The sequence below is a fragment of the Barbus barbus genome, assembly GCF_936440315.1.
Source record: "Barbus barbus genome assembly, chromosome: 1".
In the NCBI taxonomy this organism is placed as follows: Eukaryota; Metazoa; Chordata; class Actinopteri; order Cypriniformes; family Cyprinidae; genus Barbus; species Barbus barbus.
The window spans coordinates 3,068,835-3,087,313 of NC_136729.1; the positions used below are offsets into that span (position 1 = coordinate 3,068,835).

The following is an 18,479-nucleotide window of genomic DNA, read 5'->3' on the forward strand; positions in this document are numbered from 1 at the left end:
CTGTATTACCAGCTGGTGATGTTTAGGTTGACCTGGCAGGTCATCTTGGTCAAGCTTGGTTAGGACAACCTTGATAGACTACAAGCTACAAACCAACTTGGTGTGATCTTGTTTTTCCAGCAGGGTCTTAGAATCCACTTCTCTTTGCTGGTATTTGGAGTTAAGACTTTTTTTCTGATAATTGCATCTGATCATTGTTAGGCTTCTTTTTTACCAACAGCGCTCTGTTTGAGCGTGATCTTTTACACATGCTTATCAACATACTGACAGCTACACCTGAGCCACATATCACCATAATTGACTCTTCAGTTGTGGTCCAAAAACCCAGCATCATGTGTCGATGATGATGTAACCGTCTCGAAGGACTTTAAATATTTAATCATTTATTCTTTAGCCTCTCCTAGGGTTACACATCCCTGCATTTTTATGAGGCCACTATGGACCAGGCCAGAGAGGTTCAGCCTCGAGTAGAAGCCGGGAATAGTGACAATTCGTCTACGTGGACCCAAACAAGGTCAATGAAGAAGAATCGCTATACGTTATAAGCCAGAGTAAGCAGTGTGTTAGTTTAATTTTTATGTTTTTTTGGGATAATGCTTATATTGCAGTGCTCTTGCAAATATCTTATGTAATTAAATTATAGTAGGAAATACAGCACATAAGCAAACGCAAAAACTTCTAGCTCTGTGAGATTGATTTTAATGCCTGTGTTTGCATACTTGAGTAGAGTGTGCATTTGGCCTAACTTTTCTTTACTGGAGTTTCACTTAACAAAGGCACTGTGATGTAGAGGTACTGGGTGGTGACCAAGCGAATGGTGGCCACCCACACAGAGAGTCGTGCCAGTGGAATGTAAAAGCATAGTCTGTTGACTCTTTGTACTTAAAACGCAACGCTCCCATCTTCTAAGCCAGTGCTTTTCAACTGGTTTGCTTTTGAATCACAGGACTGACTTTGAAATAAATTGACACCAAATTACCATAGAGTATGACTGGATGCAGCAAATCAGACCTGGAACTAACTGGTTGAGAACCACTGGTTTAGTGCTGTGTTTCCCAACCCTGTTCCTGGAGGCACCCCAACACTACACATTTTGCAATGCTTCCTAATCAAACACACCTGACTCAACTCTTCAGTAGAGACTCCAAGACCTCAAATGGTGTGTAAAAACGTGTACTGCTGAAGTGCCTCCAGAAACATGGTTGGGGAAACACTATTTTAGGGTACCAAATAGAAACTGAATACCTCTCAAAGAACATCCTCTTAAAGAACATAATTTCTAATATCCGTTTCTTAGCTGTTCGAAGCCACAAGGTTTGTTTGGTAGAGGAATATATTTTTGGACAGGATGCTAAATTTGCTGCCCTCTCTCAAACTTTTCGGCAATAAGAATTCCCTCCCTCCTGAAGTGAGGTTTTCGAAATAATAAAAAGTCATCCTTCATTTGGTAACATCTCGCTATCATATTTCTTCAGACATACTGTATTGCAGAGGATAGTATCTGGAGCAGTATAGCAAAGGTATGTATTCCATAACGGAATTATTAGTCAAATGAAGGTATGTAGATCAAAGCATCACGAGCGCCTTGAAACAATTATTCACCCATAAACCAACTCCTTTTCTTAGGAGTGCTAGATGATACCTAAAGAAATACTGTTAGTGTTTGTTGTGAACATACGGTCTGGATCTACTAATCCCAAAAGACAACATTCTCATTTCCTCATGTTTCAGAATTAGAAATACCTCGGATAATAAACTAAAACTGTTGTTAGTGGAAGCATCTCAGTCTTTAAAGACTGTCAAGCCATTAGATATGTAGAAAGTGCTCTTTGATTGTATATAATGTACTTTCTTTTGAACATTAACACAATTTTGAGTTAAAATTTAAAGATGAATTTTGAACACGTGACTCATTCTGCATTCTTGTTTGGGTTAGAAAACCTCTCGGTAGATAACACTGCTGACAATTAAAGTTTTTTGTTTTTTTTGTCATCTCTGATGTATTGTAAGAGAAATGAGAAGTAAAGCATGGAGTGATTTGCCATAATTTACTGTCTACAAAGAATCTGCTGTGCAACCGGACAACTTAATGAAGACTGTGAAGAGAGCTTTTCATGCTTTTTGTGCTGAATAATTAGATGATAACAGATGTTTTTCCATCAGATTAATTCTTTCATACTCTATTTAACTGCTACATATTCAATGACTTCAGGGGCTTTGAATAAGATGCTTCTGACAATCAGCGGTAGGCTTCTGAAGCTGTGTTATGAGACATGTGAAAACATTGACCATTAAAGCTGGAAAAACAACATCCTTCTGGCTCATGTGCTTCATTCAAATCGTCAGGTTTTCCACCTTTTTGTCTGTTAAATGTTCAACATTTTTGACTAACAAAGGACTAAGCATTGAGTAGAAAGGGTGCCGTGAAATTTCAGCTGGCCCACCCTGATATACTTTACAGCAGGCATCCTCAAATCTGGCCCACTCTGCAGAGTTTAGCTCTAACCCTAATCAAACACACCTGAGCTGCTAATCAGAGTCTTCAGGATCATTAGAAAATCACAGGTAGGTGAGTTTGATCCGGGTTGGAGCTAAACTCTGCAGCAGATTGGACCTGCAGGGAAAGATTTGAGGAACCCTGCTTTACAGTTTGTGTAAAATATAATATTCTCAAACAAGTTTTTGTGCTATTTAGAGTGATGATTATGGCAGCTTAAGTCAATAGCATGATGCATTTGTGTGTGTGTGTGTGTGTGTGTGTGTGTATAATGTAAGCAAAACCGAGAACCCAACAGAGGAGCTTATAAACCCGATCATGTGGTTTAACATGGTCACTTGGGGATGGATGTCAGCCGGCAGGTTTCTTTGTCAGTGAAACGCTCTTTCAATAGTTACATAACCACAGTACTACTGGGGAAATCTTTAATTAAATGGTTGATATGCTGATGTGTGTTTGTACATTTTCATTAGTTCTTTCAAAGCAGTTTTGTTATTTGTATACTTATTTCAACTTCAGTACTTTAGGTTAAAGAAAATGAGAATGCACATGACATTTACTTGATTTTATTTGACAAATTTTTTTTATTTACAAAATAAAAAATCAATTTTCATACATATTTAAAAATTATTCAACTATTCATAGGTAATGTATACCCTGTCAGCCCAAATCTGATTTTTATGCAAATCTGATTGAAATCTAATCATATTTAGATGCTAATATTAGATATTTAGAACTACATGAAATCAGATTTTTGCACATCCATTTCAAGCTACATTATAGACCTGACCTACATTTCACTGCTGGTTATACCCTGTATAATTGTGTATGTGACAAATAAAAATCTTGAACATTTATCTTGTTCAGACCGTCGGCCCAAATCCGATTTTGTGCATATCCAGTTGGAATCCAGTCTAGACGTCTGACTTGGAGCCCTGCACTAGCCTCAAATTTAGGCCCTAGCCTGAGACGCTCAGGCCCTAGCTCAGCCGGTTTCCGACATCTTATCAGAATTACCGGCCCAAGCCTGTCTTATTTTCCCCCCTTCTCCCAAAACAGTTTATACAATTGTTTCAGCTAATAAAATAGTTCAGTTTTGTATGTAATGGCAAAGTGATTATATTTCATTTCGGGTTTTTTTTTGGTTTTTTTACGATTTTTATTAAGTTAATTTAGAAAAACTTCTGGAGCTTTTTTTTTTTTGTTTAAATAAGTTTTTGTTTTTTAAAGTAATGATCAAGCGGCCGGTGTTTGATCAATTTAGCCTTCTCAAATCATCATGACTTGCCTAAAATAAAATTTATATGCATAAAACAGTTCAAGCATATAACAATGTTTAAGCGTTAAACCTAGATAAATGTGCGCTATTAGACACATCCAATAGTTTGTGCAGAGAGTGGAAGCTAAATTGCACTTTGCAGGACATGGAGGCACCAGCGCAATGACTTGCATTTTTTTCAGTGGAAACAACTTTAAATATGCCATCATTTTTGCTCATAAATGTAAGAGTAATACATCATTCTCTAAAGGGTCTACTTTTATTTGTGTGCACTCACAATATCAACAAAACGTTGTGCTTTTATAAAATAAAGAAAATAAACGATGCGCTTTCTGCCGTCTTGGTCTTGAACAGGAGCACTTCAAAAAAATGAACCGATACTCAGCGAATACATGCCTCACAGACATAACAAATATATCCATAGAATTACTACTTAACGCAATAAAACAAATCCCAAACAAAAACTTTCATCATAATCATAATCCAAAGATTCACTTCTCTCTAAAGGTGCGTCTAATGAGGAGATGGCGAGTCAGGATCGTCGTCATCTTTGCGACACTGGCACAGAAAACATTAGTTTATTAGTAAATAATTAATTAAAAATGTCTCCTTACTATTTCCCCATTCATTACTTTTGCTGGGGCTCTGCGTCAAGCTTTAGCCTTATTACGTGCATTTGAACGCAGAACTCTTCAGTTGCGCTGACGGCACTCATGCTGCTGCTGCTGTGGGACACTAAACACAGTTGAGCCGCTCTTAACAGTCGTGGTAGCAAGGCCTCGTGTTGTTTCCAACAGCGCGGCAATTTTTTTTTTTTCATCACTCATGGATGTCTAAAATATAAATATAAAGAGAAGCCTAAAACAGGCCCGAGGCTCGGCCCGCTTCTGAACTATGACTTGAAAATTGGCCCGAAGCCCGGCCTTGGGGCGTAAAAAAGTCGGGATGAAATACAGGGCTCTAATCTGACTGTCCACACAGTGTATTACAACTGTTCTTATTCGATTTCTGTGTCCAGAGTGCTCCTTCATTTTACGGAATGTGCATTGGTTTCCATGGCAATGGCATTCCGCTATTATGCCTGCCACTAAAAACAACAATAACAGCAATACAGTTTGCCAAATTGTCTAACGACATGACAACGTGTTGCTGTCGTGCTGTACTATATTTCATCTTTGACAGAATTGCAGGAAGCTGTAATGTATGACTTTATTCCGTGCTGCCCTCTCCGCTGGTTTCAAAACTCAAAAAGGTGTGTATAGTCCGCTTGACTTGCACTTCGCAACACTGTTTCTGCAAAGACTTTCAGCATGTTTTCTACAAAAACATCTGACATGTTTACGTTTTATGTGGCGTGAGAATGTGAAAAAGCTACGCTAAATCCAGTCTGACCGGTCAGATTGAAACAGATTTCTGGGAATACGATTTCAGTAGGATTCCAAACCACATATGAATGTAGCTCAAAACAGGTTTGCAAAAATTGGATTTCATGTACTTCATTGCTGATCATACTAAATATGATCGGATTTCAGATTTGCACAAAAATCTGACAGTCTAGATGTTTTTATAGAAAACACGCTGAAAGTCTTTGCAGAAACAAGCTTGAGTTATTGCAAAGTGCAAGTCAAGCGGAAAAAGATAGTATACTGCTAGTATATGCACCTTCGTGAGTTTTGAAACCAGCGGAGACGGCAGCATGGAATAAAGTTGCACATTCCAGCTTCCTGCGTTTCTGTCGATGCCTCAAAAGACAAAATATAATACAACGTGAACATTCACACGGGGCGTCGGCGTCAACGCCTCTCGTTTACTTTGAATGGAGTGACGTCAAGCGGTGCTGAACTGAATTGTGGGTCCGTCACATCGCTTCTGGCATTGTTCGCGGCAGAATTATAAAATTATAAACCTCACAATTAACCCTTTAAACCATATTTTTAAGAAAAGGGATGAGTCAGAAGTATAAATTATCATATTGTTTAAAACTGTTTATGTGGGTGGATTTTTGCATTGGTCTGAACAAAAACTGCAGACTGGATTATTGAAAATGCACATTCATTCTCTGCCAGTAGGAGGTGCTTTTGGAACATCAGAAATATAGAGGTTTCCCTGGTAACAGCTGTAAACAAAGCAGTGCTCAGTTCATAAATGATACTTTATCAAGTAAAATGAAAATGCCATCGAAACTTTTCTGAAGACAATCGGTTCCCTTCAGAGGTTCATTCATGTAAAAACTTGAATTACCGAGAATGGGAAAAGTGTGAAAAAAATATAGCCTATATTGATGAGGAAAGTCCAATGATGAGCTACCAGCATAAGCCTACATTTAATTATAGTCATTTTAACATAGGGCTGTCAATCGATTTAAAATATTTAATTGCGATTAATTGCATGATTGTCATGTTAACTTGCGAATAGCACATTTTTATCTGTTCTAAATGTACCTTAAATGAATACTTTTCATGTTTTTAATACTCTAATCAACATGGACAAATATGGATGCTTTATGCCATATATAGTTAACATAGAGCATGAAGAGTAGACCTGTTTCATAGGTCATAGATGTTTTTCAAAGAACTTGTTCATGTCCATTAGACACATGAAAAAAAAGAACATAGAAATACCAGGTTCCTATTACTTCTCTTTCATTGCACTGAGCAATTTACTGACACAAACCTGTTTACATTTTCGCAGGACAGGGCAGCTCACTTCTTCTGAATATGCAAAATGTACATTTATTATTTATAATTACATTTGAATATGAAATAGTGACTGAAACGCGACCCATTAAGACTACATAACAAGCTCTCCCTTCCAAGATGTTAATCTGCACAAAAAAATCTGATTTATAATCGTGCCATTGTCTGAAAAATTAAAATAGGCCACACATAAGATAAAGACAATAGCTGTGCTGTGATTTCGGCTATACTTGAATGTAAAATTAGAGAAGCAAGTTCAAGCAACATGCGCGCTGGGAAAGAGAGACCTCGTGCTCGCGCGGCAGTCAGCTTCAGATGCATATTAATATTTGCTACAAGCAGGATATACAAGCACGTTCAACTCGGACGCTCAGACCGTTGTCGTGGTAATACACACCGTAAACAGCAACCATTCGCGTGTCCGCACTTAATGCGCATCTCGTATATGAAAAGCATTTTAGGGGGCCCTAGGCTTTTGTGGGCCCAAGGCAATTGCCTGATGGGTAAGTCGGCCCCTGCCGTCAGGCGTAGACGCTGACGCCCCGTGTGAATGGGGCGTTAGTGTGTCGACATACAGTGCAACTGCGCTCACGACGACCAGAGTTCGATTCCAGTATCGAAATCCTTCGCTCATCCCGCTCTCCTCTCTCCACCCAATGCTTCCCTGTCGTCACTCTACTGTCATAGCCAAATAAAAAAGGCATAAAAGCCCAAAAAATTACTTAACAAAAGAACATGTTGTCATGTCATAAGGCAATCTGCTTTGCGAACTGTATAGCTGTTATTATTGTTTTTAGTGTAGATGTAGCAGTTCCAGATCTGCACATAAGAAACTTCACCCTGGAAACGACAGCTTCACATCACTTCCATTTATTAATCCTGGAACACTTAATCAGAAAAAACATTCTCCACACTATCCTCTTTCCGTGTCACACACAAAAATAACCGTGAGATGAGGAGAAACTTTTTTGCGTCTTGCCTCGCCAGCGTCCAATTGCAATCTGAGGCTGACAAATACAACACTTCTATGTTAACATATAACAAACATAAGAAATAAAAACATTTAAATACAATTACTGGTAGTATGTTGTTCTTTTCACATGTATTATCAACAATTAAAGATGTATAAAATTAATGTTTACATGAACCAGCAAACATTCCCCAAAATATCATGCACATTCACAATGATGCTATAGAGATATGAATTCAGTGCATAATCCAAACAGGAAGCAATAGAATGTTTTACAGAATAAGGGGAAAGAGAAAATAATAATACATTATATTCAAAACCAGTTCACATACATTATCTGTCACAAATTCAGCCTCTGTGGCTCCCTCCGATCACCACCAGAGGGAATCATCTCCTGAGTACTAACGTTATCATTCGGACTCCATTTCCCATATCACCCCGTTCCTGAGACTGATTACCTGCACAGGTGTTCCTCATCAACCAGCATATATAAACCATTCCTTCCCCTCTCTCAGTGCGAAGTCTTGTTCTTGCCCATGCAGACATTTCTGAGCGTTATTCCCGTGTTTGAATTCCTGTTGCTGACCTGGACCGTTATATCGATTACGAACGCCTGCCCTGACCTTCAGCCTGAACTTGGTTTATGATTCTGCCTTGTCTACATTGTGTTTACCGTCTGTGATTGACCTCTGCTTGTACGACTATTCTGTGGAACTAATAAAGCTGCACATGGATCTAAATGAAAATGCCTCCCTGTTACATTATCGTTCAAATCACTTTTTTTTAGAATTAAAGAACTGAACATACCTGGAACTCTTAATCAGAAAAACCATTCTCCACGCTATCCTCTTTCAGCGTCACACACTGCACAAACACCGACTGATTAGCCCCACATGCGTCAGATAAAATTCACGTAAAACTCACATAAATCTCATAAACAAATATACATACTCAAAATCGATTCAGAAAACATTCTGTTCAGAATTTGATTAACTTTAGTCAAATGAATACTGTTAAACATACCAAAAATAACCGGGAGATGAGGAGAAACATTTTTGCATCTTGCCTCGCCAGGGTCCAATAGAGTGGTGGGACTATGATGTCACTTTGTAGGCAAAAACCCTGAAGCGAGTTTTAGCACTTCCGGTTCCATCGTCCCAGAGTCAATGCTTTTTTTGAGTGGGATTTAGGATAAATCCCTTAAATAAGGTCTGTGGTTCACACAGGCTCAAGATACATTTACGTTTTATTCTACGAACACACCACTCGTGATTTATTTTTTTTTTAACTGTTATGTTTCTTAAAAAATACGGTTGCTAACAAGTTGCTAAATGGGACTACAGGCTCTGTTGGAAACATTAAACGTCCCCACGCCAAACAGTTTATCAATTGACAGTATTTTCCAGTTGTAGTATAATTTGTAATTCAATTAATTGTAGAATAACCAATGAATAGTTTCCCGCATTTTATATTGTTGTTCGACAATGTTTTTTTTGCTTTGCCCCGAAATGCGACACGTCTTCGAAGGGAAGATGCTCGTTTTATCGCTTCCCTACTGATGCGGAGACTCTGGGTTCGTACCCTAACAAAATGAGAGCTGAAATGTGGTACTTTGTTCACTAAAATAAGTTTAATCTTACCATATCCAAAAGCTCGCTCACTCTGCTGTTATTTAATAGATTAAATGCACTAGAATTTTACTGAATAGTACGTGGAGACACGTTTTTAATTGAAATATTCATATTAATCAAAGATTTATTGACATTTAATGCACCTTATTTCAAAATGTACAGAAATGCATGCTTTCAAATGTTCTTTGGTTAAAATTATTTCATTTATTCACTATACTATTTATGGTAACACTTTAGAATACGGTTCCATCATTAATGAATAACTACACAAGAACACATGAGTAACACAATATTAGCACCCTAGTAACTACTAGTAACAAGAAACTCTGATTAATGCATTAGTAAGTAATAGTGCTTAGTTGAATGTGGTAGTTCACTATTAGCTAATCAGTAACTATTATTTTTCATACCTTCCTAAGAACTACTAAGAACTACTGTATACAGGTTCATAATTAATATGAATAATACATAATGTATAATTAATTCTAAAGTAAAGGTCATGGTTGCCCACTAGTAATGACTCAAGTATTACCAAATTCTTCAGAAGAAACTACTAATTATTTGGATCAGTATTCTAAAGTGAAGATCATGATAACTCCCTAGTAACGACTGAAGTCATTGTCAACTTTTAAGGTTTTTGCAAGGTCCTGGTTAGTAATTAATTTTACTAGATTTGCTAGATCATTACTAGTGGGTTACCGTGATCTTCACTTAAGAATACTGATCCAAATAATTAGTAGTTTCTTCAGAAGGATGTAGTCACTACTATCCAAAACCTCACATATATCTTAAAAGCTTTAAATGACGTCAGTCAGTATTAGGGAGTTATGATGCTTTTCACTTTAGAATACCGATCCAAGTAATTAGTAGTTCCTTCTGAAGAATTTGATCATTCTTGAGTCATTACTAGTGGGTTACCATGATCTTCATTTTAGAATTAATTATACATTATGCATAATTCACATTAAATATGAACCTATATACAGTAGTTCTTAGTAGTTCTCCAGGATATATATAAAAAATAGTAGTTATTGATTAGCTAATAGTGAACTACCAGTTTCAACTGAGCGCTATTACTTACTAATTCACTAATCAGAGTTTCTTCTTAGGTAATAGTAGTTACTACAATGTTAATAGTGCATTAGTGACTTGTTCCTGTGTAGCTATTCATTAACAAAGGATCAGTATTCTAAAGTGTTACCCGATTTATTGCTAATGTCTCATTTAATTTTTAGTTTGGCTCTGGTTTTGTATTTATTCCAGTTTATATGAAAAGGTTCATGTAGCGTGGATTAAAACTTCATATCCAGAGTAAATCCTTTTCACTAAACATGTTAAAAATAAGTTATAAAAAGTTATCAGTATCGTGGTGGTCGTGACGCTGAAGGCGAGCGACCGTGGTGCTGGTGTTTCTTCATGGCCTAAGTTTAGCTTTTAAGTTCTGGCGCTTTTAAAAGTTTCAAAGTTATATTATTTTGTGAAGGTTATCTTGATGGACAAAACGTGTAAGTTTCATGAACTATGATTGAACGCAGAGCTTATTTTTGGCGAAAAATCCCATTGGCTTTTTGTCGAGGAAACCAGTTTCATGCTAACAGCCGATCCGCCTACAGAGTGACGTCATAGTTCCCCCACTCTATTACGGTCTGAGGCTGACGTAGCTCCCGCACTCCCCAAAGGCATAGCGTGCAATACTGATTAAAGTCCCACTTGCACAAAACACCATAATTAAAGTTCATACAGGCAATAACACAGAATGATCCGTGTAGGTGTTTAATACATAACAATTGTCTTTTAGCTCCACGGAAAATAGTTTTGGGAAGTTCATCACAAAAAATATAATCAAATTAATATTTCTCTTCCCATGGTAACATGGGCATAACAACGCATTGGCATAGAAAGCAACACCCATTCCTTAAAACGAAAGAGCGTTGGACACAGAAATTGAAAAAGAACAGTTGCGATCATGTATAGATCCCACATTCGACTTGATGTCATTCTCCATATTAATCAATGAATATTCAAAGATGCACATGCGTAACTTGCTTTTGTAGACGCACACAGTTGGCTTGTGCTCGAGGGTTCGCAGACCGTTCCAAAAATGGCAGATGGCTTGCATATCGCGACCCATAGAAACATTCACTAATGAGGCATCTATGTATATATATATATATATATATATATATATATATATCTATACTTGGGATAGCCTATACTGTGTGGACAGTCAGACATCTGGATCGGATCGGATATGCACAAAAATGGATTTGGGATGACAGTCTGAACAAGGCTTAACAATCGAAAGCCAATCATGCGCAATCATGTAAACAGGTCACATGGTGCATTGTCCAATTAGACACGGACACCGCAAATAATAACGTTAATCCGGGGTTTAGGAATGTAGGCCTACAGTGCGAAACGTCAGTTTATGAATGCACAAGACTAAATGTGACCCTGGACCACAAAACCAGTCATAAGGGTCAGTTTTTCGAAATTGAGATTTAGACCACCTGAAAGCTGAATACATAAGATTTCCATTGATGTATGGTTTGTTATGATAGGACAATATTTGGCTGAGATACAACTATTTGAAAATCTGGAATCTGAGGGTGCAAAAAAAAAAATCTAAATACTGAGAAAATCACCTTTAATGTTGTTCAAATTAAGTTCTTAGCGATGCATTTTACTAATCAATAATGAAGTTTTAAAATATTTATGGTACGAAATTATTATAATTATTATTATGATCTTTACTTAATTTCCTAATGATTTTTGGCATAAAAGAAAAATCGATAATTTTGACAATGTATTCTTGGCTATTGCTACAAATATACCCCAGCGAATAAGACTGGTTTTGTGGTCCAGGGTCACAAATACTAACCCTGGGTAATTATGAGTAGCTTGAAACCTGAAGCAAGATAACCCAGTATGTAGTTTACCCGGGGTTAAAGTGTGAAAAGCCCTTAAGAACACCCTAGCAACAACATAGCAACACAATAAAACACTCTCAGGACTTTTGCATGGGAGACATGACTTGCTACAGAAATGTAATAATTGTAGCTTCTAGTCTCATGGTGAGCGTGTTTTCTGTGGATGCAAGTAACCTGCAGATGTAGGTCTATAATAAGCAAGCAGAAACATGGTCAAATCAGATGTGCCCAGGCTGCTCCTGTAGCTTTGTGATGCATCAGCGCTGTGTGTGTGTTTGCTGCCATTCTGTAGGCGGTTGCCCTGCGGCATTAAAGAGTGAAATGTGTGTGTCCTGTCTCTAACCAAGCAGATCAGTTCATACAAGAGCAAAAGGAGAAACACACAAGACAGAAATGACACGGATGGCAACAGCAGGAGGCTCATTCTTCAGAACAGGTGCCACCTGTGTTCCCCATTTATATGAAAAAAGTGCTTTAACGATGAAAAGTTGATGTCAGTTTACCGTGTGTATGTATATATACACTGTACTGTATATCAACAGCCAAAAGTTATCATTTTTTTATGGTTTTAAAAAGTCTCTTTTGCTCTCCATGGCTGTCTTTATTTGATCACAATATACAGTAAAATAATAATATTGTGAAATATTATTACAATTCAAAGATATATATATATATATATATATATATATATATATATATATATATATATATATATATATATATATATATTAATATAATGTAAAATGTAATTTATTCCTGTGATGCAAAGCTGAATTTTCGGCATCATTACACCTGTCTTCTGTGTCACATTGGTCATCTTTGGCTGACTCACGGTATTTAAGCATGTCATCAATATGGTTATATTTTATTATTTTTGTTATCAGTACAGTTAGGGAGTATTGTGTTGCATTTTATTATATAGTTAATGTTTATTGCATTGTTTTAGTTTTATGTGCGTTACCCTGTCCATTAAGGAAAAACGCAGATTCTGGTTGTCAAAGTAGACATATTAACAACGATTTCATATTACAAGTTCTAAAATATACAGGCACTAATATATCATACTGTAAACATTGTTACCATATATATATATATATATATATATATATATATATATATAAAAAAAAATTTTTTTACAGTGAATTATGTTATTATAGTAGTGGTATAGCTGTGTTATTTTGGTGTCATCAGGATATATTTTCTATTAATATTAATATTTTTGTTATTTAATTTTGTTAAAGTTTTAATAATTTTGTGTGTTTTTGTAATAACAATAAAATAACTTAATTATTATTAAATAATTGTATTATTATGTCAATATATCTTTTTTTAGTTTTGTTTTGTTTTGCAGTTTTCTGTATTTTAGCACAAAGTTAAACTGAATGAGAATAAGAAATGTTGCCTTGGCAGCTATAGCTGAAATAAACTTTATATTTTAATATTTTATTTCAGTTAAAGTTTATTTTGTTTCTAGTGCTACGATACCTTCCTTTTTTACAGCAAATAACATCACTTATTAATTATTTTATTTTACAGTGGCTGCTTTCTGATTGTATATTTATATAAAGTATATTAAACATGATTAATTCAGTATGAAATGACACAATTATTAACCCTTAAATACATTATTTATCTAATGGAATATTCAAGACTTACAGAAACTGAATTTAACAAGCTGTAAAACAAGTTGACCAGTGAGAGAGAAAAAAGTGAGGTGATGGAGAGATGAAGAGAAGAAATCTCCAGAAAACAGACCTGGAGAGCAGAATAATGTTTGTGTGAGAGAGAGAGAGAGAGAGCGAGTGGGCACAGATGACCCTTTAGAGCATAGGTCGGCAATTAGCGGCGCACGGGCCACATGTGGCCCGCAAGCAAAAACATCTGGCCCGTGAGATTGTTTGAACTAGAGAATGAAAATTAAAAAAAATAAATGATACTTTTTTAAAAATCGGACTGACAGTCTCAAAAGGAGTGAACGCTCAACATGCAAAAACAAATGACGTCAGCGGACAGCGTCTGGTGCTGAAATTCCAATAGTCTCTAAAACACAAGTTGTCACTCAAACAACGGACATAGGCGTCATATTATTGTGAAAATTAAAACACTTCTTTCAAACAGGCCAGACATCAAACATAGGTATACGTAGGAACAGAAATGCGAGTAGCACGAGTTTCAAACAGCGTGCGTGTTATTTAGGCCTTTATATGACTGTGATGGCACAACAAATATAAACCAATAATAATGCATTGCACTGTCGGAAGCAAATCGGAGCAAATCAGAGCTAAAAGGCTGAATCTACTCGACCATGTGCTGCCGGGCTCGGCCCCTGAAACGACACAGCAGACGTGCTTACAGTAGCTCTGCTCTGAATTATGTCCAGCCACATTCATTAAAAATACCGTTCAGATTTTAGACACAACTACCTAGTCTAGTGTGAAAAGTGGCATCTCCCGCTGGTCACTATTTTCTGGATATCTGGTGAAATAGACATCACTTTAATCCTCAGGCAGTTCTCGAGGTTTTGGTTAGTCAGTCTATTTCTCTCGTGCGTCTTTATTACATTCATTGCTGAGAAGGACGACTCGCACACGTAGGTGGAAGGGAACATGGTCAGAATGAAAAGTGCTAGTTTCTTGAGGTTGCTGTATTCCTCAGAGCCTAGCAAGCCCACCCAAAAGGCACTAACAGTCTCCGCGCTTCTGAGCGCATCTCGCACAACTGAGGTGGTTTGGAAGTCAACCATTTCCATCTCCAGCGCAGCCTGATCTAAAGAGGGGATCATTTCTTTCGCCAGGGAGGAGAAGTTGTCGGCTGGTTTTACTGCAGGGTGACGTATAAAGTCAATGATGTCTTTTGGGATGGAGTAGTCATCAAACCGAGAAGTAAAGTTGGCTCGAAGGCCCTTGATGAAGTCAACCATCAGCTCCGTCACTTCTCCCGCTGTCTTCTTCAGTGTGCTGAAATGGAGGAGCCTGCCGGTAGATATGTCTGCCTCAAGCATCTCAAGCTTCCTTGTGAATGACTCCAGTTTTTCAACCATGTCCACGATGGTTTTGTCTCTCCCCTGTAGCTGAAGGTTAAGCAGGTTTAGGTGGCCAAATATGTCAGATAAAAACGCTACATTGGACATGAACTTTTCATCCTCCAGCAGGATAAGGTGGTCAGCTGTTGCCTTGCTCTTGCTCATTCCAAGGAATGCTTTGATCTCATTCAGTAGCGCACAGAAGCGATCCAGCGCTTTCCCCTTGCTTAACCAGCGCACATCATTGTGAAGCAGCAAGTCGTCGTGGGTGGCATCTGCTGACTCAGCCACAAGTTGTCGGAAAAGCCTATGCTGGGTGCTTGATGTACCTCTGACAAAATTAATGACTTTCATCACTTTGTCCATAACATCCTTGAGCTCACCATTCAGTCTGGCACAAAGGACACTTTGGTGGATGAGGCAGTGCAGCGCATGCATTTGGGGGGCGTGTTCTTTCAGCCTGCTCACCAGACCTCTGTGCTTTCCCACCATAGGAGGAGCCCCGTCTGTCACGATCAGGTTAACCCTCTCAAATGATAAGGAATGCAATTTAAACAATTCTTCCAGTTTCACATATATAGCTTCTCCAGTGGTGTGCCCTTCTAATGGAATTAAGAGACAGCAGCTCTTCCTTGAAATCCTTCCCATCAAAATATCTCACATAGACGCACAACTGGGCTACATCTGTGTTGTCAGTGCTCTCATCAATGGCTAAGGAAAAGTAGTTTGCGTGACTGACACCGTCGATTAATTACACCCTGCACCACATCAGACAGCGCTTCTATGCGGCGGGCAGCTGACCTGGCAGAGAGCGACATCTGTTTCACTGACTCGATCACACCATCCATCAAGTTGGCATCAAGTTCCTCCAAAACTGTCACCATCATCTCCTTGAAGACCTCTGCGTCAGTGAATGGCTTGTTGTGCTTTGCGAGCACCCAGGACGCTTTTAGAGATGCGCTAGTTACCTTCTGTTGGGATGTGAAACCTCACACCAAGATCCTGTTGCTATGTGCATAAGCACCTTTCAGGGCTTCGATCTTGCGCTTTCGTGCCTCTGTCTTCTGAGGGAACGCAACCTTGAAGTTAGCATGCTTCGTTTCGTGGTGCCGTCTAATATTGTATTCTTTGCATACCGAGACAACTTCGTTACAGATCAGGCAGGTGGGCTTTGCATTAATAAAACTGGGCAGGATGAATGCATAGTTCTCTGTCCATTCATCATGAAAGATCCTGTTTTCACTGCTAACTTTTCTCTTTAGATTTTTTGATAATGCCATTTTTTTGCAGCTAACAGCAACACGTGGAAATGTGTGTGTGGGTGGTTGTTGTTGTTGTTGTTTTTAACAAACGTGCAGATAATTAATAGCGCCCCAATGCCCAGTCAGCAAATTTAACCTACATCAGCCAGCTTGAATGTCTCAGTACGTCTGTTCTGTCATTTCACGAGCGCCTACCATTTTCATCCTCCCCTATTAATTCAATAAATTAGCCATTGTTTTGGTTGTGGCCCGCCATGTAATGGCTTGGAAAAAATCTGGCCCGAGGCCAAACTTAATTGCCGACCCCTGGTTTAGAGGAAAAAACTGACGAGTAGATGAAAAACAGCAGACATGTGAGGCAGAGGAAGGATGATGGGAGATTTTAACATTAAGCAGTAAAGATTTAAAGCCCTTAAATGCCCCAAACACACACACACACACACACACACTGGCAGTTTAGGCTGATCTTTCAGCAGCAGACTAAATATTTATGATGCTCGGAGGTGAATTATTCAGGACTCTACAGACCCTGCAGCCAGTAGAGACTTTCAGAGATCAACTCCATCACTAGAGAATAAACAAGCCTAACTGCCCTGATGAATGTACTGTGTGTGTGTGTGTCTCCTTCAGTAAATTCTTCCTATGAGGAAAACAACTTAATAAATATGCTTAATATGAAAATGCAGAAAGGTTACTGTGAAGGTCAAGTTTCAGGTTAGAAACTATCATTAGCTCTGTAAAAACAATAGAGGTCAATGGAAAGTCCTTAGCGTGATAGAATAATGCGTGTGTGTGTGTGTGTGTGTGTGTGTGCACAGATTGCAGGCCACTCAGGGCAAAGGCACAACAGCTTGTGCGGTGCTGCTCTGTCACAGCCATCTTAAGACTTCTTAGACTACTGAGATATCATGGATTGTGCCCCATACCGTACACTATTAACACTTATATTCATTAATGATGCATTAAATTGATCAAAAGTGACAGTAAAGACATTTATAATGTTACAAAAGATTTCTATTTTAAGTAAATGCTGTTCTTTTCAACTTTCTGTTAAAGAATCTTGAAAAAAGGTTTCCACAAAAATATTTATTTTTGTGGAATATTTAACAGCTCGACTGTTTTCAACATTGATAATAATCAGAAATGTTTCTTGATCAGCAAATCATCATATTAGAACGATTTCTGAAGGATCATGTGACACTGAAGACTGCAGTATTGATGCTTAAAATTCAGCTCTGATCACAGGAATAAATTACATTTCAGAGGTATTACATTAGAAAACTGTAACAAATCAATTCTTCCATGCAACACAAAAAAAAAAAGTCATTCTCTTCCATGCAATGAAAGTGAATGGGGATGCTGTCAAGCTCCTATAAAGACAAAATTAGGCAGGTTTTGTTGCCAAAACATACATGGCAACCCTGTGTGAGGGAAAGGCTGTATGCATCCAAAACCTTTGAAAACTAGATTGATCTCTACTTCTTATTATATGGAAAAGAGCAGTGAAAACCTTTTAAATAAAAAAAAGTTTTGACTGGCCGTTTAAATTTCGGTTACTTTGTCACACTGGAATGGAAGGTTTATTTATTTGTAAGTTTGTTTTTAAAAAAACATTTGGCATTTGCTTTTTAATTTATGAAAAGGAGCAGTTACAACTTCTTTAAATAATTTTTTTATATATAGTTTGGACTGGCAAATATTTATTTACTATTTCATTTATGTGTTAAGATGTTCGGCATTCACGAGTGAATGAATAAATACCCATATGTTGATATTCCAGTTGATTCATCACAGTGGAAATGGACGGTCAAGTTGAGCGCATTGCATAATGGGATAGTATCTTGTGTACTGCACATTTTGGTGGATGTGGCTCATTTGAACTTGCATGCATGCATTTACATATAATGTGCACAGTATACACACACAGCATGTTGAGTAGTCTGTCATTCAGAAATGAAACCTTCCACCTTCATTGTTTATTTTTCCTTCACCAGATCTCATATCAGTGAAGACTGACGATAAGATCTCCACTTCATTTGGTTTATCATGTTGTAAAGCACAACGACCGACAGAGATTAATACCATCGACGAGCCATCGAGAGACTCGCGTGCCAAGATGAACAAGATTTCGCTCTTTACTAAAGAGCCACGGCTCGATATTAGCAGACTGGTCGAGAGTGCCTCGATTACAC

The 18,479-nt window shown here is 37.8% G+C and overlaps 1 protein-coding gene across 1 annotated transcript; it reads right to left on the reverse strand.

Annotated features, from left to right (window-relative positions):
- Nucleotides 1–14,431: 14,431 nt before the first annotated feature.
- On the reverse strand, nt 14,432–16,596 carry LOC306876418 (SCAN domain-containing protein 3-like; the record flags this gene model as incomplete). Its single annotated transcript, XM_079427557.1, has 2 exons — nt 16,329–16,596; nt 14,432–16,279 (listed from the first exon to the last, which is right to left on the reverse strand). Exon 2 carries the CDS (start codon nt 15,671–15,673, stop codon nt 14,432–14,434), a length of 1,242 nt encoding a protein of 413 aa, XP_079283683.1. The 5' UTR covers nt 15,674–16,279; nt 16,329–16,596.
- Between the last annotated feature and the right edge of the window lie 1,883 nt (nt 16,597–18,479).